This window comes from Mya arenaria, chromosome 16 (assembly GCF_026914265.1).
Source record: "Mya arenaria isolate MELC-2E11 chromosome 16, ASM2691426v1".
In the NCBI taxonomy this organism is placed as follows: Eukaryota; Metazoa; Mollusca; class Bivalvia; order Myida; family Myidae; genus Mya; species Mya arenaria.
Window position 1 is genome coordinate 47,740,951 of NC_069137.1, and position 20,336 is coordinate 47,761,286.

At 35.8% G+C, this 20,336-nt stretch overlaps 3 protein-coding genes across 4 annotated transcripts; 1 reads left to right on the plus strand and 2 right to left on the minus strand.

Moving 5' to 3' along the window:
• Positions 1–302: 302 nt before the first annotated feature.
• LOC128221736 (mucin-2-like) lies at positions 303–7,627 on the minus strand (the record flags this gene model as incomplete). The annotated part of the gene is made up of 2 exons (XM_052930337.1): positions 303–3,880; positions 7,552–7,627. Coding segments are annotated over 2 exons (3,654 nt in total), but the record flags the coding sequence as incomplete, so codon positions are not given.
• A 2,236-nt stretch (positions 7,628–9,863) lies between these two features.
• LOC128221821 (uncharacterized) lies at positions 9,864–13,203 on the minus strand. 2 transcript variants are annotated; one of them, XM_052930426.1, is made up of 4 exons: positions 13,092–13,203; positions 12,029–12,227; positions 11,307–11,563; positions 9,864–9,985 (listed from the first exon to the last, which is right to left on the minus strand). In XM_052930426.1, the coding sequence occupies exons 2-3, from the start codon at positions 12,219–12,221 to the stop codon at positions 11,352–11,354; spliced, it is 405 nt and encodes a 134-aa protein (XP_052786386.1). In that variant the 5' UTR covers positions 12,222–12,227; positions 13,092–13,203; the 3' UTR covers positions 9,864–9,985; positions 11,307–11,351. The 2 variants fall into 2 exon arrangements, with proteins under 2 accessions (XP_052786386.1, XP_052786385.1); XM_052930425.1 differs by having other exon boundaries at positions 13,075–13,145.
• Positions 13,204–18,130: 4,927 nt separating this feature from the next.
• LOC128221737 (acanthoscurrin-2-like) lies at positions 18,131–18,989 on the plus strand. The gene is made up of 2 exons (XM_052930338.1): positions 18,131–18,365; positions 18,874–18,989. Exons 1-2 carry the CDS (start codon positions 18,131–18,133, stop codon positions 18,987–18,989), a joined length of 351 nt encoding a protein of 116 aa, XP_052786298.1.
• The last annotated feature ends 1,347 nt before the right edge of the window (positions 18,990–20,336 follow it).

Sequence of the window (20,336 nt, forward strand, 5' to 3'; positions counted from 1 at the left end):
TATACATTTATACATTTAACTACGCTGCATGTTGTAGTAATTTCATTTTAGAAGTTAAACTTAGTGACTTTACTCTTGGGAATCATAATTATTTATGCAATAATAGATTTCAGTGACAGTCAATATATACTTATTCATACACAATACACGTTAAACACTACACTACCTTAATTATACTATTTGAAATTCTTCGAACTACTGATCTACCGGTATATATCCGAGGTTGCCTTCGTTGGAAAATGGGCAAGGTGTTCCGAGTGTACATATTTATGGTGGTTTGGCTCTAAAAGCCATTTAGACCATTAAAAGTTGTTTAGTTTGATGATCATGCACTCACCTACACTTGGCGACGGTGATGTAGGTGAATCTGAAGAGGGTGAAGCAGTAGAATGTGTAGCTGTAGAAGGTGTAGCTGAAGTAGGCGTAGCTGTAGAAGGTGTGGATGGAAAAAGTGTAATAGTGGAAATTGTGGTTGTAGAAGGTGAAACAGTGGTAGATGTAGCTGTGGTTGGTGTAATTGTGGTAGGAGTAGTTGTGGTAGAAGTAGTTGTTGAAGAAGCGGTTGTAGTAGGTGTAGTTGTGGTAGGTATAGTTGTGATAGGAGTAGTTGTGGTAGGTGTAATTGTGGTAGGAGTAGTTGTGGTAGGTGTAATTGTGGTAGGAGTAGTTGTGGTAGGAGTAGTTGTGGTAGATGTAGTTGTGGTAGGAGTAGCTGTGGTAGATGTAGTTGTGGTAGGTGTAATTGTGGTAGGAGTAGTTGTGGTAGGAGTAGTTGTGGTAGATGTAGTTGTGGTAGGAGTAGCTGTGGTAGATGTAGTTGTGGTAGGTGTAATTGTGGTAGGAGTAGTAGTGGTAGGAGTAGTTGTGGTAGAAGTAGTTGTGGTAGGAGTAGCTGTGGTAGATGTAGTTGTGGTAGGTGTAATTGTGGTAGGAGTAGTTGTGGTAGGTGTAATTGTGGTAGGAGTAGCTGTGGTAGGTGTAGTTGTGTTAGGTGCAATTGTGGTAGGAGAAGTTGTGGTAGGTGTAATTGTGGTAGGAGTAGTTGTGGTAGGTGTTATTGTGGTAGGAGTAGTTGTGGTAGGAGTAGTTGTGGTAGATGTAGTTGTGGTAGGAGTAGCTGTGGTAGATGTAGTTGTGGTAGGTGTAATTGTGGTAGGAGTAGTTGTGGTAGGTGTAATTGTGTTAGGAGAAGTTGTGGTAGGTGTAATTGTGGTAGGAGTAGCTGTGGTAGGTGTAGTTGTGTTAGGTGTAATTGTGGTAGGAGAAGTTGTGGTAGGTGTAATTGTGGTAGGAGTAGTTGTGGTAGGTGTAATTGTGGTAAAAGTACTTGTGGTAGGAGTAGTTGTGGTAGGTGTAATTGTGGTAGGAGTAGTTGTGGTAGGTGTAATTGTGGTAGGAGTAGTTGTGATAGGAGTAGTTGTGGTAGATGTAGTTGTGGTAGGTGTAATTGTGGTAGGAGTACTTGCTGTAGGTGTAATTGTGGTAGGAGTAGTTGTGGTATATGTAATTGTGGTAGGAGTAGCTGTGGAATGAGTAGTTGTGGTAGGTAAAGTTGTAGTAGGGGTAGTTGTGGTAGGAGTAAATGTGGTAGGAGTAGTTGTGGTAGGAGTAGTTGTGGACGGTGAAGTTGTGGTAGGAATAGTCATGGCAGGATAGGTTGTGGTAGAAGCAGCTGTTGTAGGTGTAGTTGTGGTAGGAGTAGTTACGGTAGGAGTAGTTGTGGTATATGTAATTGTGGTAGGAGTAGCTGTGGAATGAGTAGTTGTGGTAAGTGTAGTTGTGGTAGGAGTAGTTGTGGTAGTGTTAGTTGTGGTAGGTGTAGTTGTGAAATGTGTAGTTGTAGTAGGAGTTACTGTGGTAGGTGTAGCTGTGGTAGGTATAGATGTGGTAGGAGTAGCTGTGGTAGGTGTTGTTAAGGTAGTAGTAGTTGTGGTAGGTGTAATTGTTGTAGGAGTAGCTGTGGAAGGTGTAGATGTGGTAGGAGTAGCTGTGGTAGGTGTTGTTAAGGTAGTATTTGTTGTGGTAGGTGTAATTGTGGTAGGTGTAATTGTTGTAGGAGTAGCTGTGGTAGGTGTAGATGTGGTAGGAGTAGCTGTGGTAGGTGTTGTTAAGGTAGTAGTAGTTGTGGTAGGAGTAATTGTTGTAGGGGTAGCTGTGGTAAGAGTAGCTATGGTAAGAGAAGCTGTGGTAGGTGTAGTTGTGGTGGGAGTAACTGTGAAAGGAGTAGTTGTGGTATATGTAGATGTGGTATGTGTAACTGTGGAAGGAGTAGTTGTGGTAGGTGTAGTTGTGGTATGTGTAACTGTTGAAGGAGTAGTTGTGGTAGGAGTAGTTGTGATAGGTGTAGCTGTGGAAGGTATATTTGTGATAGGTGAAGTTGTGGCTGGTATAATTGTGGTAGGAGTAGTTGTGGTAGGTGTAGCTATGGAAAGATTAGCTGTGGTAAGAGAAGTTGTGACAGGTGAAGTTGTGGAAGCTGTATTTGTGGAAGGAGTAGTAGTGGTAGGTGTAATTGTGGTAGGAGTAGCAGTGGAAGGAGTAGTTGTGGTATGTGTAGTTGTTGTGGTAGGAGTAGCTGTGGTAGGTGTAGTTGTGGTAGGAGTAGTTGTGGTAGGTGTAGCTGTGGTAGGTGTAGTTGTGGTAGGAGTTACTGTGGTAGATGTAGTTGTGGTAGGATTAGTTGTGGTAGGTGTAATTGTGGTAGGAGCAGTTGTGGTAGGTGTAATTGTGGTAGGAGTAGTTGTGGTAGGAGAAGCTGCGGTAGATGTAGTTGTGGTAGGGGTAGTTGTGGTAGGAGTAGTTGTGGTAGGAGTAGTTGTAGTAGGTGTAATTGTGTTAGGAGTAGTTGTGGTATTTTTAATTGTGGTAGGAGTAGTTGTGGTAGGTGTAATTGTGGTACAAGTAGTTGTGGTAGGAGAAGCAATGGTAGTTGTAGTTGTGGTAGGGGTAGTTGTGGTAGGAGTAGTTGTGGTAGGTGTAATTGTGGTAGAAGTAGTTGTGGTAGGAGAAGCAATGGTAGTTGTAGTTGTGGTAGGGGTAGTTGTGGTAGGTGTAATTGTGTTAAAAGTAGTTGTGGTAGGAGTAGCTGTGGTAGAAGTAGTTGTGGTAGATGTAGTTGTGGTAGGAGTAGTTGTGGTAGGAGTAGTTGTGATATGTGTAGCTGTGTTAGGTGTAGCTGTGGTAGATGTTGTTGTGGTAGATGTAGATGTGGTAGGAGTAATTGTGGTAGGAGTAGCTGTGGTAGAAGAAGTTGTGGTAGATGTAGTTGTGGTAGGAGTAGTTGTGGTAGGTGTAGTTGTAATATGTGTAGCTGTGTTAGGTGTGGCTGTGGTAGGAGTAACTGTGGTAGATGTAGTTGTGGTAGGAGTAGTTGTGATAGGAGTAGCTGTGGTAGAAGTAGTTGTGGTAGATGTAGTTGGGGTAGGAGAAGTTGTGGTAGGAGAAGCTGTTGTAGATGTAGTTGTGGTAGGAGTAGTTGTGGTAGGAGTAGCAGTGGTAGGAGAAGTTGTGGTAGGTGTTATTGTGGTAGGAGTAGTTGTGGTAGGAGAAGCTGTGGTAGGAGTAGCTGTGATATATGAAGTTGTGGTAGGAATAGTTGTGGTAGGAGTCGTTGTGGTAGGTGTAATTGTGTTAGGGGTAGTTGTGGTAGGTGTAGCTGTGTTAGGTGTATCTGTTGTAGGTGTAGCTGTTGTAGGTGTAGCTGTGGTAGGAGTAGTTATGGTAGGTGAATCTGTGAAAGGTGTAGCTTTGGTAGATGTATATGTGGTAGTAGAAGCTGCAATAGGTGTAGTTGTGGTAGATTCAGCTGTTGGAGTTGGAGCTGTAGTCGGGGCAGCCGTCGTAAGTGCCGCCGTAGAAGTCGCGACCGTAGTAGGTGAAACTGAAGATGGAGTAATTGCAGTAGGTAAATCCATAGTTGATGGAATCAATGTAGAAGCAGATGCTGTCGGATGGGTTGTAGTTGTTGCAGCTGTAGTAAGTGCAAAATAGGAAAATGAAGAAATTGTAGTTATTTGCAGTATCATAATTTCGAAAAAACGATAGAAGACAATCACAGAAAGCATATCGTCACTTTAGTGCAATAACTCAATATTTGCTGCTATTTTCATATGCAACTATTGAGTTATAGCACTATTATGACGATATTGTAAAATACAAAAAAAGTGCTTTCCCATGTTTTTAATGTGACCGGTACTCCAGCTAATATTGCTGAAGTAACATACAGTGAGGCGGATACTTCAGCTGAAGTTGAATTGAAATTAAAAAAAGTCGTACCTGTGTTACATCCAGTATTAAGGAAAACTTGGGGAGCGATGTTGCTCATATGTGATCCGCTGTAGATCAAACTGCAATGTTTCTCTGTTTCAGTATACACAGCAAGTGTACACCGAGGAGGTGTCACACATTTATCAACACACTGTAGGAGGGATACTCCACTATAGATAATTTGGTTAGCCGCATCGGCGGTGTAGCACTTTTGTAGGGAAATGGTCCACTGCTCATAATTCTGGGTCAATGCTTGCGTCTTTTCACAGAATATATAGAGAGAAATGGTAATCCAGTATAAACTGATCATATTTAGTTTGAAAATGATGATTTTGAAAAATGTATGCCTTCTTTAAAATAAATGTCTGTTTACGTGGACATCCAATGCACGTTAATTAAAACTAACAAAGATATGAAAACATTTCCTTCATTAAATTTATCATTCAAGTCAAATTAATTTTGAACGAAGTTTTCCAAGCAGTATATTATCAATAAAATCCGACTGAAAAAACGTATTTTAAAGTAAACGCATTTTCAGGAAACTGAGTGATCTGTTTAACACAAACTTAATGCAATACAAAACCTCATTTAATGAGATAAACTTTACTTCTGTTTGATTGTGACAAATGTTAATCATACTTCGTATTTGGATCGCTTTTTACTATCACTAAATGGTCCCAAAATGAAGCAATCGAAGATTGCCTGTAGAAATCTTTATCATTTTTTGAACAAAAACGTCATTTTAAAATATTACAAACACTTGAACTATTTTACATTTCATAACGGATGTATATTTCAAACAAAGTGACATTAGTAAATATCTATTTGACCAGGAATCGTTTGTCTGACCTAAAAAAAGTGGTTTTCATGCGTCTCTTGAAATGGATCAAACTGTTTACTTATATTTCTGATTTTATAGATATATATAAACAAAGATGCATACAATGCTTTAGTCTGGAACACTCATTGAGCAATATATCAATAGTCTCAAGTGAATATGTTCAAAACGCTTGAAACAAAACCCCCAGACTGATTACATATGACAGCGGAAGGATACACGAATTTTTCTAGGACTGTGCCGGATGCATTCTTGATAAACAAATATAGTGCGTCTACAAAACGGTTTAAGTGTGACGTCATAGGGACTAGACAATTGGCCCGTATTTATCACGAGAATACTGAAGTCAAAACTCAATCTCAGTCTGAACTCATTTAACCACATAAAAGCATATTTTATACTTTCTGAAAACGTATTTTCTCATAGAATCTGTTATTGAAAGATTTTTGCAATATTTCAAAGAAAACTTATTCTAGAGCAAAAAATATACATGAGTAATTGTTAAAATGCAATGAATTTTACTCAAGTACATTTTTGGCTGTAGAATATTTTTCCATTGGAATCTAGACAAAAGGTTTCAATCAACATATTCAATGATAGAATGCGGTTTAAAAATGTGTAAAAACATATATGTTTTCAAGATATGATGATGTTTTATTGTAAATTGAGTTGAAATTGAGTTTGAGATTTGACTTAAGTATTTTCGTGATTTAATTGCAAGCAAAAAAATGTCAAAAACGTGCATGATATTGAACAACGCATATAATCTTACCTACGACACATGTACGTGCGCAGTTCTTGCTTTTTTAAACTGAAATTTACTGGGTATATCTTCCACCTAAATTTTAAAAATAGCGTTATTTCATGTACCTGTTCTAATTAAGTCATTTTCCAATGCTAAATATACACACTATAAACTTGGAAACCATTACGCGCCACTTCCAACGGGTAAAGTCAGCTGAAACAGCGACGAAATATTAATTTAATCATGCCCAGTGATGTATAAACGGACCGAATGCAAGTTCGTAATGACAATTCTAGGCTTGCTTTGAGGCAATACAGAATTTGCTGATTTTGGGACCATCTGGTTTCTAGTCCCTTTAAGGTTGAATAAATCATAAGTCTGTCTGTATTGAGAAAAGCTCGATGTCAATCCACAAATGGAAAAACTAGATAATCTAAACAAATTGTTTTATGTTATCTACGATGTAATAAACTGCAAAAACTGTCGGATTGGAGATATATTTATTTATATTTAATTTGTTGTAAAATATACAAATTAGAATGTTCTGCATGAGCAATCAGTGTGAAAACAATAACAATATCGGCTTCGTCCGCCGCGTCATCATCCAGACATCGGGAATACAATCAATACATATAAAACAAATATAATTATTACTCTCGAAAGCAACCACAAATGTTACAGCGAAATCTAATGAAGCGGCGGCACTCAGCAACTAGCAAATATTACAACTAGTAGCATGCCAAATGTAAACACATATACATTAGAGGACGAAATTAATAAAATAATAACTAAGTCGATTGTATGTATTTGTCTTTCACTGTTCTTCCACAAGACATTTTCGCGTAATATAGACATACACTGTCGATATTTAAATATTTAAACAGACACATTCAAGCATTTAAAATGTCATTGACTCTTTTGTGAAGCCAGCTCCTCGAGCTTTTCGACTCAATTATTGATTATAAGTATCTTCCTGTCATAATAAATGTCAACTTATGTGTCAATGACCTATAATGTAATCCGAACATAGATCGTTGTTTGATACTGAAACAGAAACTATGTTGGGCTAGAACAGGACGAAACAGGACAAAACAGAACATAGTTAAAGGGGCCAGGCACCTTAGTCGTCTGACCCTTTAAAGGGACTAGCCACTACAATTGCAAGAAAAAAATGTCAAAAACTTACATAAAATTGACATCGTTGGATGCGCTGTTTTAAACATGTAAACATAGATGGGACAGCAACACGATTGTTGCGTTTATTATTCGAACTATATAAAGTGATGTATTATCAGCCTCCTACTAGCTCCCATTGACAATTCTAGGCTTGTTTTGAGAATATACTGTAATTGCCGATTTTTGGACCATCAGGTGTCTAGCCTCTTGAGGACTTCTATTAGGTACATGGTCTAGTAACCACATAATTTATAAGAACACAAACATGGCGAAAAAACAGGTTGGACACGAAATATAAAGCATGCAAAAGAACTATGTCAAAATGATCCAATAATGATAATAATTAATGATTAGATGATGATGATGATGATGATGATGATGATGATGATGATGATGATGATGATGAATAATGATGATGATGATGATGATGATGATGATGATGATGATGATGATGATGATGATGATGATGATGATGGTGATGATGATGGTGATGATGATCATAATGATCATGAAGATTATAATGATGATGATGATGATGATGATGATGATGATGATGATGATGATGATGATGATGATGATGATGATGATGATGATGATGATGATGATGATGAATAATGATGAATAATGATGAATAGTGATGAATAATGATGGTAATGATGATGAATAATGATGAATAATGATGAATAATGATGAATAATGATTGTAATGATGATGATGATGATGCTGCTGCTGCTGCTGCTGCTGCTGCTGCTGCTGCTGCTGCTGCTGCTGCTGCTGCTGCTGCTGCTGCTGCTGCTGATGATGATGATGATGATGATGATGATGATGATGATGATGATGATGATGATGATGATGATGATGAAAATTGTTGTACAAAAGGTATTGAAACATCAGTATCGGATAGTTGATTATATAGAGTAAAGCAGTCTAGCACGATCATCTTAGCCCTAGCTAATTGTTAAGGCTAATTTTTCAATGATTCCGCAGGAACAGGTAATGTATGAATTGACTGTGGAAATTTTATAATGAGAACTAGGAACATATTTCACTTAATACCTATATAAGTACAACGATTTTAAACAAGTTAGCGTATTTGTCTTATTTAAACAAGATTAAAAAGAAGAGACATTGATTGGGAAAATGATCGTTTCTGTATTTATAAAACTGCTGACACTCTATCAAGGGAGGTCACTGCAGAGCAAAATGAGACTTACTTATAGCAGTTCTGTGGGTGCCGGTTAGAGACCATCAAATGTCACCACGTTATTCACAGTGTGACAGAGACTGTGTCCGCTAGGCGTAAATCAACATAGGTTGTTTGAGCTCTTGCCTTGTTCCTCTTAACAGGATTATGTTCTGAATTGTTTACTTCTGAGCTCGTTCATTTTTCCTTTTCCTTGTATTAGGCCAAAAAAAAATGTTTGTTTAGGGTAAACTCTCAAAATTTTTAGGTAGGGTAGGTAGGGATTTTTTTTTATATTTTTATTTTATTTTTTTCAAAATCTGTCGTAAGTTCAGAGTGTTTCCTTGCACATGGCAGTCTTTCCTACATTACTGTCATTGCCTGACTTTGTTTTAATAATATCATATAAACAATAATTCTGATCGTCCAATTCGCATTTATCCGCCCTTTGTAACTCTCTATTCGCTAACGAATATTTATTTGCTCAGAAACGGAAAAAATACTTAGGGTCGGCGCATTTTATAGGTAGAGTCGGGTTACCCGAAACAGACATATTTTTTTTAAGCCTACGTATTTTAATCTTTGTTTCTTGAATTATTCAAGTTAAGATGCGTGTGTGTGCTGGTGCATGTTGCGTGCTTGCGTTGTTTAATTTTTCATTTGTTATCATTTGCAGTTGATATTTTTTATAAAAGCCGTATTGTATTCGCTTCAATTCATAAAGTTATTATGAATAATACCAGAGTTTTATTTCTTAGTATTTCTTTATATCTTAGTTTAGCTGCTTAAATGGGCTTGAACATACTTTTTCACATTTTGTTTTATTTCGTGTGGAATGTATAAAAATATACAAAATAAACATGCAACAATGATTTAACATAAATAAAGTCTCATATGAGCTGTTTTTTATAAAGTAATTGGAACACATCGAAGCTGTAATTTGCCAAAAAGCTATTATAACCCTTTTTAAAATTTAATCAATTTAGGTTTGGCTATATTAAATTCTGTTTATTTGACTGTCTTGCATTTCAAAGTAAGGCTATCTTCATAAACAAATACGTTTTGTTATTTAATTTCAACAGCTTGCAAAAAAAAAGTGTTGCGAACATACATTTCTGTGACGAGCCCCCTTATTCTCGTTGTTAATCAGCTTAGCTTAAGTGACACTCTTATTCAAAATCAATACATACACGTGTATAAAAAACATAATTTTCGAGTGATTAATCTTTAACTCCTTACTAAGAAATGCATTTATAGAAAATATATATTACTGATAAGTAGATTGAAACCGTGCATTTAATAGCTGAAAATGCAAATATGTCATATGATTGGTGAGTGCTAAAATATTTACTGTGATTTACTATCGTCTCATAAGGTAGAAAAGGCGTGTTTACTGCACCTTCCTTTCAAATTTAACTCGGTATCCTTCTATAAGAACAATTACTTTTGACATTTCTATGTCCTTTTTGGTACATTTAAACAGTTGTATTAATTTTGGTAAATCTTATTTGGGAGTAAGTGTGCATATTTAAGTTTTGTTCGGAAATACAGTTAAGTTATTGTACTTTGGGATAAGTCATTTTTGTTCACTTTCGTTTTGATGTTAACATGTTGTTTTTTTGTTAACCAAAACAATAAGAAAAGACAAAAGCATGTGTATTATGCGTTATTTATTTAAACTAATTGTACAATACAATAAATAGTTCCAGCTGGTAGATTTGTCATGGCGCAATTCGATTTCAGCCATAGCTGCTCTAGAAATAAGACCGTCTACGTCCTGAAAATAAACAGAGATATTAATGTCATTCCATGAAAAAGAAAACACACAAAGTCATATGATATTTATGTCCCTCTGTTGTATATTGAAAGCATTTGTAAACATTTGATGACAATAATAAAATTTCACGGTTAACATTCACTAACATAAACAAAACAAACAAAAAATTCAGCATAAGTGGCGGATTGTTTAAAGTTAACAACGTTGCAAAAGCCATCGTTGTTAACTTTCCAATTGTTACTGCTATGGAAATATAAATGATCCATTCCTTTGAAGAGTTGAGACTTTAGCTTTAGCTGTACTTTATTTATTTGGATACATTTACATATCATCAAATAGTTCACATTTACAAGTTAAATGCCTAGTTTTATCCTTCTTTGAGTGACCTCTCCCCCAAACCGTGTATAGTAAACAACCTCTGTGTATTGATCTTAATTTAATTGCCTAATTGTCTTATCAGATCTATGATCTGAGTATCCTGCTGTGCAGTTTTGTAGTTTTTTTTAACAAAAATGGACCCTAATTGGCCCTGAGCCGATAAACAGATACACAGAAAATTGGCCCCTACTGTGACATCAGTGCAATTAGCAGGAGATGTACAGCAGGGGATTGTCATGCCAAACATTCCTTAAACTAGGTCTTTATAAAAAGATGTCGTCGTTAATCACGTTGTTAACTTTAACAAAGTAAATGAGCAATCCGCCCTAAATGTAATAGCATTTTAAGCCAACAAATACAATTTACAATCAGAATGAGATAGTGACATGGCATTGTAATAACAAGTCCAAAGGCTTATAAGGATGTTAGATTTATTAACTTAAACTTTTCATATAATCATTTAATGGTATGGTGTATAAACTATTATATGTAGTTGAATGGTACTATTGTTATATATGCTAATGTTTTGAGTATCTTATATGCAGTTAAAAGGTTGTATTGTTTTATATGCTAAAGTATTCGGTATCTTATATGCAGTTAAAAGGTTGTATTGTTACATATGCTATATTATTTGGTATCATATATGTATTAAACATCACGTACTTGTCCTTAAGCTAAACGAGTTATACAAATATGCTCTTAGCTTAAAGAAGAAGATTGACTTGACATACACTATACACTTTTTTGTTTTGTTGACAAGTATACGGTTTGAAATATTGTTTTATTATTACACTAAACAGTAGTATACTACATGTATATTTCAAACTTAGGGCAGATGAAATGGTACTGGAATTGTGTCACATATCAAAACCATCTACTTACAACAAGTTTTATAAATATTTTACCAAGAACGTGTGCTAGTTGCGAATAAGCAATTACTTACTGAAATGTGTGTCGCTTCTCGATGAGGTCTTCACTATGTAGAGGATTATTTTCTGTATTCGTCCACCACTCCACTACCACCGCTACCTCCGTAACTGGAGCCTCCGTGACTACCTCCTGAGCCGTAGTTGGAGCCTCCATGGCTGCCACCTGAGCCATAGTTGGAGCCTCCATTACTGCCACGACCTCCAATACCTATGCCACCGCCACCACCGAGGCTTCCAAACAGGACGTTGATGATGAGGATGAATACGAACACTGGAAGAAAAAAAAAAAGATCTTCAAAAGGGCTACATGCACAAGTAAATGTTGTTGTTTGTAACATATGTACCAACAATTATATGCTGTGGTTTACATTTTTTTAATAAACAACAAACTATTTTCTTTTGATTTAGCCAGCTGCGAAACAAATCAGTAATATGACTTGAATCTAATATAAACAAAAAAAACGTTGTACTCCTGCAACAACACCACCACCATCATCATCATCATCATCATCATCATCATCATCATCATCATCATCATCATCATCATCATCATCATCATCATCATTATCATCATCATCATCATCATCATCATCATCATCATCATCATCATCATCATCATCTTTACCACCACCACCACCACCACCAACAACAACAACAATAACAACAACAGCAACAACAACAACAACATAATCACTAACAATAAGAGCAACAAAACAGCAACAGCATGTACACTTACAAAAGATGATCATGCTGAATAGTCCACCGCCTCCTCCTCCAGATTGTCCTCCCCCGAAACCTCCAAAGCCACCTCCGTACCCGTAGCTTCCTTGTCCCATTCCCATACCGTAACTCCCGTACCCTACATTACCGGCACTAGTCAGCACAGCCAGGCTGAATACGCACAGGACTCCGAGTAATAACAGCTTCATGATGATCTGAAAATGAAATTACATTTATATTAAAAGATGTACTCTTACTCCCAAGATAAGATGTACCACAATTAATACAGTTGTTTTAATTTTATTACCGAACAGGATGAATACATATCGAAAACACTGGTACTTGTGAAGGGTACCGTTTCTAATTTGACAAAAAGGTGTAAAAAACACGGTATTTCTACATTAAAAGACAATAGTTGATCACCGTAAGTATTTTCGGACCCAACAATCATTTACTATTTGTACGATTTCAGCTATTAAACACACAGTTTCAATTTTAACATTAGTAATTTATATTTTCGAGAAATGCATTTATTTAGCAATAAGTTAAAGGTTTATCACTCAAAACGTGTGTTTGTAATACATGTGTATGCATTGATTTTTAATACGAGACACCTTAAAATTCGCCTTCCATCATTACATAAAATAGTTGGTCATAAAGTTACAAAATGTCAAGTTTAAATATGTTTGAAGTTTAAACGAGAGTGATATTATAAAGGCATAAATTAAGTTCAGAAACAAAAAAAATATGAATTTGCTATATAATGATTGGAACATTTTGCTTTAAAACCTGTCTTTGATTCATCATATGACGATTATCTACAAAAGATATGGATATCAATAAATACAGCAATACATTGGAATCAATCAAGAAGCAACAATAGCGAGAGCTTCAGTACGTTTCTTCATAGCATTGAATATAAATTGTGAAAGATTTCTTATTTTCTGACTGTTATTACTTAACATGATGGCTACAAATTTATTGATAGTATTAAAAGATCTAGTAATATTTTGATATCGATGTTAGTATTTAAATTGCACTAACACATCCTCATATCCTTACCTTAAATATGTACGTACCACTAGTATCCCTTTTAGACACAAGTTTTGCTGTTATTCCTTAGCACTTTAGTTAATTAGTATATTGTTTCGCTATATTTTTTTTTATAAATTTTAATTTGTTTACTTTTAAAGTTTGAACGATTAAAACTGTAATAAAAAAGTTTCTTTAAACCTGTCAGTGATATCATGTTGACTAAGGTTGAGCCGTGTCTTTTATAGTTACGAAATATCTGATTCCTGCTGCCTTAAGCAACGGATTTCCGTTCAATGATTAATTTTAAGATAAGAGCAACACGATTTATAAACAATATATTTGATGGCTTCCTTAAGCAATATTTTTAAAAACCAAATACGCGTTATCGATTCAAAAATATATACGTGTATGAGATGACTCTGAACGGACGGACTATCCTTTAAACAATATTGACGTACTTAGTTAAACGCTTATAGCGTGAGTAATAAGTTACGTTTTAACTTATAAAGTACATTATTGATTCACAATTAATTAAAATCACTTAAACGTCAAAAGGCAAAGAAGAAAATGAAGAAGCTCTAACTTATATCTTTGAATCATTTTGAAGGTCTGTTCTGACTGTGTCAAGTACCTGTTTAAATATCAGTAAGCTTAATCTTTAATGCCAATAAGTAAAGGTTTTTATCCGAGTACGTGACTTTACCATTTTTAAGTTTCTTCAATCAGCTGTTGGTTAGGCTTGACCACACTCGTATTGCTTTGATAAGGGTGTTATTGGCTAGGGCTTGACTGCACTCAAATTGCTTAGTTTATTGTGCTGTTGACTAGGATTGACCGCACTTAAATGTCTTCAATTATTGTGTTGTTGGTAAGGCTTGACCACACTCAAATTGCTTAATTAGGGTGCTGTTGGCTAGGCTTGACCGCACTCAAATAACTTTGATTTGGGTGCTGTTGACTAGGTATGATCAAACTGAAATATCTTTGATTTTGGTGCTGTTCGCTAGGCTTGACCTCACTAATATTGCTTCGATTTGGTGCTGTTCGCTAGGCTTGACCTCACTAATATTGCTTCGATTTGGTGCTGTTCGCTAAGCTTGACCTCACTAATATTGCTTCGATTTGGGTGTTGTTGGCTTGTCTTGACCTCACTAATATTGCTTCGATTTGGCTGTTGTTAGCTTGTCTTGACCTCACTAAAACTCATTTCAAAAGTGTGCTGTTGACAAGGCTTGAACTCACTAAAACTCATTTCAAAAGTGTGCTGTTGACAAGGCTTGAACTCACTAAAACTCATTTCAAAAGTGTGCTGTTGACAAGGCTTGAACTCACTTAAACTTATTTCAAAAGTGTGCTGTTGACAAGGCTTGAACTCACTTAAACTCATTTCAAAAGTGTGCTGTTGACAAGGCTTGAACTCACTAAAACTCATTTCAAAAGTGTGCTGTTGACAAGGCTTGAACTCACTAAAACTCATTTCAAAAGTGTGCTGTTGACAAGGCTTGAACTCACTAAAACTCATTTCAAAAGTGTGCTGTTGACAAGGCTTGAACTCACTAAAACTCATTTCAAAAGTGTGCTGTTGACAAGGCTTGAACTCACTAAATCTCATTTCAAAAGTGTGCTGTTGACAAGGCTTGAACTCACTTAAACTCATTTCAAAAGTGTGCTGTTGACAAGGCTTGAACTCACTAAAACTCATTTCAAAAGTGTGCTGTTGACAAGGCTTGAACTCACTAAAACTCATTTCAAAAGTGTGCTGTTGACAAGGCTTGAACTCACTAAAACTCATTTCAAAAGTGTGCTGTTGACAAGGCTTGAACTCACTAAAACTCATTTCAAAAGTGTGCTGTTGACAAGGCTTGAACTCACTAAAATTGCTTCGATTATGGTGCTGTTGGCTAAACATGACTCCACTTTAATGTCTTTGATTAGGGTGTTGTTGGCTAGGCTTGACCTCAATAAAAGTTCCTCATTTTGTTTGCTGTTGGAAAGGCTCGACCTCATAAAAATTTACTTGATTAGGGTGCTGTTGGATCGTCTTGATCGCAATTAAATGTCTCTGATTACAGTGAGGTTGACTAGGCTTGATTATGATTTTGTCTAGGCTTGACCGCACTTAAATTGCTTAGAATAGTGTTTTTTGGTGAGCTTGGCCGCAATATAGAAATCGATTAGGGTGTTGTTGGCTAGGTTTGACCTCACTAAAATTGCTTTGATTAGGATGTTGTTGACTAGGCTTGACCGCACTCAAATTGCTCTGATTAAGATATTGTTGGCTAGGCTTGACTTCACAAAAATTGCTTCGATTAGGATGTTATTGGCTAGGCTTCACTTCACCAAAATTGCTTCGATTAAGGTGCTGTTGGCTTGTCTTGACCTCACTAAAATTGCCCTGATTAGGGTGATGTTGGCTAAGCTTGACCTCACTAAAATGTCTTTTATTAGGATGTTGTTGACTAGGCTTGATCTCACTAAAAATTGTGATTAGGGTGTTGTTGGCTAGGCTTGACCTTACTGAAATTTCTTTGATTTGGGTGAAGTTGGTTAGACTTGACCTTATTGAAATGTCTTTTGATTTGGGTGCTGTTGGCTAGGCTTGACCGTACTTAAATTTCTTTGAGAAGGGTGTTGTTGGCTAGGGTTGACTTCACTAAAATTTATTATTTCAATGCTCTTTTGGCTGACTTCATATTTTCATTCACTGTGCTGTTGGCTAGGTTTAACTTACTAAAACTCATTCGATTAGTTTGTTGTCGTCTAGGCTTAACCAAACATAAGTTTCTTTAATCATTGCGCTGTTCACAAGGCTTGTCATAACTGAATTTTCGTCCATTACTATACTGTTGCCCTGGCTTAACTTCACCAAAAAACGAATAGTTTCATGTTGGATAGGCTTGACCCCACTAAAGTTTCTTCTATTAATGTGTTGTTGACTAAGCTAAACCTCACTATTTAAACCTTCTTCTATAAGCTATGCTTGACCACACTAAATGTCTTCAATCATTGTTCTGTTGGCTAGGCTTGACCTCAGTGATGTTTCTTTGCTAAGTTTGCTGATGGCAGGTCTTGACATCACCTATGTTATTTCATTAATGTTGTTTTTGGCTTATTTCGCCATTTTTCTTTGACTGTGCTGTTGGCTAAGCTTGACCTCATTTCGTCAAGTTTGCTGCTTGCAGGTCTTGAGATCATCAATGTTTATTTAATTAATGTGTTTTTACTCTACTGTTGGCAAAGATTGACCATACTATCGTTTCTTCGATTGCTCACCTGTTTTCTTTGTCTGACCATACTAACGCTTCTTCGATTCTTCTTCTGTTGGATAAGCCTAACCACACTATCGTTTTTTCAATAACTCTGTTGTTGACTAAGCCTGATCACACTATCGTTTCTTCGATTACTCTGCTCTTCGCTATGTCTGACCACACTATGGTTTTTTCGATTACTCTGATGTTGACTAGACTGACCACACTATCGTTTGTTCGATAACTATACTGTTGCTTAAGCCTGACCACACTATCGTTTCTTCGATTTCTCTGCTGGTGCATAAGCCCGACTACGCTATCGTTTCTGCGATTTCTCTGCTGTTGGCTAGGCTTGACCTCACTATCATTTCTTCGATTAATCAACTGTTGGCTAGGCATCAACCCTCTATTGTTTCTTCTATTACTCTACTGTTGGCTAGGCTTGACCTCACTATCGTTTCTTCGATAACTCTTATATTGGCTAGGTTTAATCTCACTATCGTTTCTTTGATTACTCTACTGTTTGCTAAGCTTGACCACACTAACGTTTGTTCGATTACTCTACTGTTGGCTTAATTTGACCCCAATATCGTTTCTTCAATTAATCTGCTGTTGGCTAGGGTTGACCTCACTAAATTGTCTTCAATTATTGTGCTTGGCCAGGCTTGATTTCACTAAATTGTCTTCAATGAGTGTGGTTGGCTAGGCTTGACCTCACCAAAATTGTCTTCGATTAGTGTGATTGGCTAGGCTTGACCACACTAAATTGTCTTCGATTAATGTACGTGGCTAAGCTTGACTTCACTGAATTGTCTTCTATTAATGTGCTGGCTAGGCCTGACCTTACTAAATTGTCTTCGATTTGGGTGCTTGGTTAGGCTTGACCTCACTAAATTGTATTCGATCAGTGTGCTCGGTTCATTTGAGTATAATTTAAAAAAGCTTTGCTTAAGCTTCGAAAATTTGAATCTTTCCACATAATTATGGTTGTATTGTATGATTACAATAAGTTTGGCTGCTATTGAAAAATGTGAACACTTCTACATATAAACAACTTACCGTTTTGTTTTTACATAGTTTCTATTTTGACACTTTTGGCGTTTATAATAAAGTACTTTGTTAAAAGTTAGGGAGTGATTAACTAATAATTATTGATAAATCTCGTGTGTCATACGTATGTTCATTTTTATTGTTCATGTCCTGTATGTGTAGGTATATTGGTTTGTAATTATACTGGGTGCGACAAAGGAAGACCACGTAATTAGGTATTTCCCCAGTGGGGCCACGGGGCAAAAGGGAGGGTCTTACTTATGATTATAAATGATCCGTCATATTGTGTAATTCAATTATAGGAGAAAGGTTTCCATCTGCTTGGCAAGTGAATGATTTAAACTAATATTTGGGTTCAAATTTTGCAAGTTCTTTAATTATTACTTTAACATTTAACTTAATTTTAAGTGAACATCGAAAAATAGCAATTTAAAATAACTTTTAATTATTGATTTAATTAGATGGGATGTGAATTATGTATGCGGGGAAAAGTTAATGTAAACCAATTGATCGTTTTGTTTACTATAACTATGAAGCAATAGTTTAGGAAATATATTATTATAGGACGTGAAATATAATGCTGATTTATGTTTTGTGTAACTGCAAACCAGTTTCGGAATGTACTTACTATAGGTATTCTAAGATAGCGGTAAAAGCACTCAAGAATTTGATGGAGGCGTTTAGATATAAAAGAGAAATTAAATTTTTAAACACACTATAAAGTCTAATATGGAATTTAAACTTTGTTATCTTACAGAGACGAAAGAGTATTTTAAAACGCAAAGATGAAGGTCGCCATTGTAACTGGTATCTGCTTGATGAGTGTGGTGTTGCTAGTCACCGCCACGGAACAGTATATGTACAACAGCGGTGTTGGCGCGGGGTACGGTAACTATGGCTACGGGATGGCGGCCATGCCCTACTACGGAGGCGGTGGACAATATGGTGGAGGCGGTTTCGGTGGTGGTTTCGGCGGAGGCAAGGGTGGATTCGGCGGTATTTTTGGGACCATCATTTACTGTAAGTATTTTGAAAAAAATTACAATTGCATATAACTTTAATTTTTAAGGGTGTATATAAACGATTGTTTCATACGGATTCTTTTTTACAAAACTGTCGTTATTCAAAACACACGTCTCGACATACATACCAAACTTTGGCCATTATATCAACAAACCACAAATGTACATACAACGTAATTGTATTTAAAATAATGGGCCGGTCTTTCAGAACTTTGCTTTAATTAATAACGGTATCGTTATCAACTTTTAAAGAAGAAATATTTGATGAAGTGCTCATATTTTTGAGCTGAAACAGTTGTTTTGAATAGTGTTGAAAATAATGCGTTAACAAGTGTATCTTTTCAACTTCCAGTACAGTAAGGATTTGAGAGTAAGCAACAGTAATGACAAGAACGTTGTTAACACTAACGAAATTCTAAATAATCGGCCCATTGCCCCTGCTTTACAATTACAACGATTTTAATAATGCCAAGTGCCTGAACCAATCAAACTATTCATATTTGCAGTGTTCGTGTTCATTTTCATCATCCAACTTTTGTTTGGCGGCGGTGGTTTGGGCGGCATTGGCGGCGGTTTGGGCGGAATTGGTGGCAAAAGCGGAAAAGGTGGCAACGGTTACTAGACAAGCCTCCGGTGAGATGTTAACCATTCATTACCCAAACAGTTTATATAGAGTTTAAAATGTTTATATTCATTTATATAAAATTTATAATGTTTATATACATTTATATAGAATTTATTATGTGGATATACATTTATATAAAATTTTAATGTTTAATATAGAGTTTATGATATTAATATACATTTGATACCTCATTCGGAACACCTCGGGCATTTTCCATCGAAACCAACCAAGGATGTATGCCGATTCATAAGTAGAGTTAAAACGTGCATTTTGTGTATCTAAGTTTGAATAAATTTCCAATAAAGTGTATTATTGCATAAATAATTAAGATTCATAAGAGTAAAGTCATGAAGTTTAACTGCTTCATTGAAATTACAACGCGATCTACTTGCAGCGTAGTAAAATGTAAAGATTTATGACATTGTGAATCGCCCAATTTTCTTTTCGATAGAAAATGGCCGAGAATTTCCGAATGTTGAAACTTCGGTTCAAGCGAAATAGATGTGTATGTAGTTAGTGAAATAAAAGTTTCGCAAATATTACAAATGAGTTTAACAACTTATTATATGTATTTTCGAGAAAATCATTTTATTAATCCTCTGCAAAATTTTGTTGTTTAACATATGAGGCAACTTAAATGTTCTTATACAATAAATAGCATATGGTTTACATTATTCAGAACTAAGATACAACGTTATTAACAGTGACATTAATTGTGTCGTGTAGAATATGGTCTTTATCAATCTTTTAAAATATCAATATGTTAATTCTCGGCAAAATTTCATTGTTTTACATATCAAAAAACTTAAATGCTTTCATGCGATACATAGTATATTCTGTAGATTATACAGAAATGCGATACAGCGCTATTACAACTGACATTAATTGTGTCGAGTACTATTTGGTCTCCGATTTACTTGACAGATCTGATTACTAAAAACGGACATAGTTGAAAACGTTTTAATTTCAAGCCAACGGGTTTCGACTGTACATGAGAACGTTATAATTTGAAAACGTTGAGTGATGCAATATAATATTTTTGTTTATTTCAGATATGGACAGGACCTGAATGATCAATAATATTTCGTATATTTGTTGTAACATCTTGCAGTATTAAACTCACGTTTATCAATACTATCTTGCTCAATGTGAACATGTGTGTTTAATATTTAACCAAACGATAGTAAAAAGCACTATACAAAGCTTTTAATGTGAGTCATCGCCGTCATAATCAAGGGATGTTCTCATGTTTTTAAAGGTCAAAAAGTACTAGTCATGTTAAAAGGATACATAACCATTTAAGGTTGTATACCGTGAGCCATTAAACTCAATAGTGATACATTA

Coding starts and splice junctions, on each gene's coding strand:
- LOC128221737 (XM_052930338.1), top strand. CDS start 18,131: ATGAAGGTCGCCATTGTAACTGGTATCTGCTTGATGAGTGTGGTGTTG. Junction 18,366..18,873: donor TTTTGGGACCATCATTTACT/GTAAGTATTTTG, acceptor TCATATTTGCAG/TGTTCGTGTTCATTTTCATC.
- LOC128221821 (XM_052930426.1), bottom strand. CDS start 12,221: ATGAAGCTGTTATTACTCGGAGTCCTGTGCGTATTCAGCCTGGCTGTG. Junction 11,564..12,028: donor ATTCAGCATGATCATCTTTT/GTAAGTGTACAT, acceptor TTTTTCTTCCAG/TGTTCGTATTCATCCTCATC.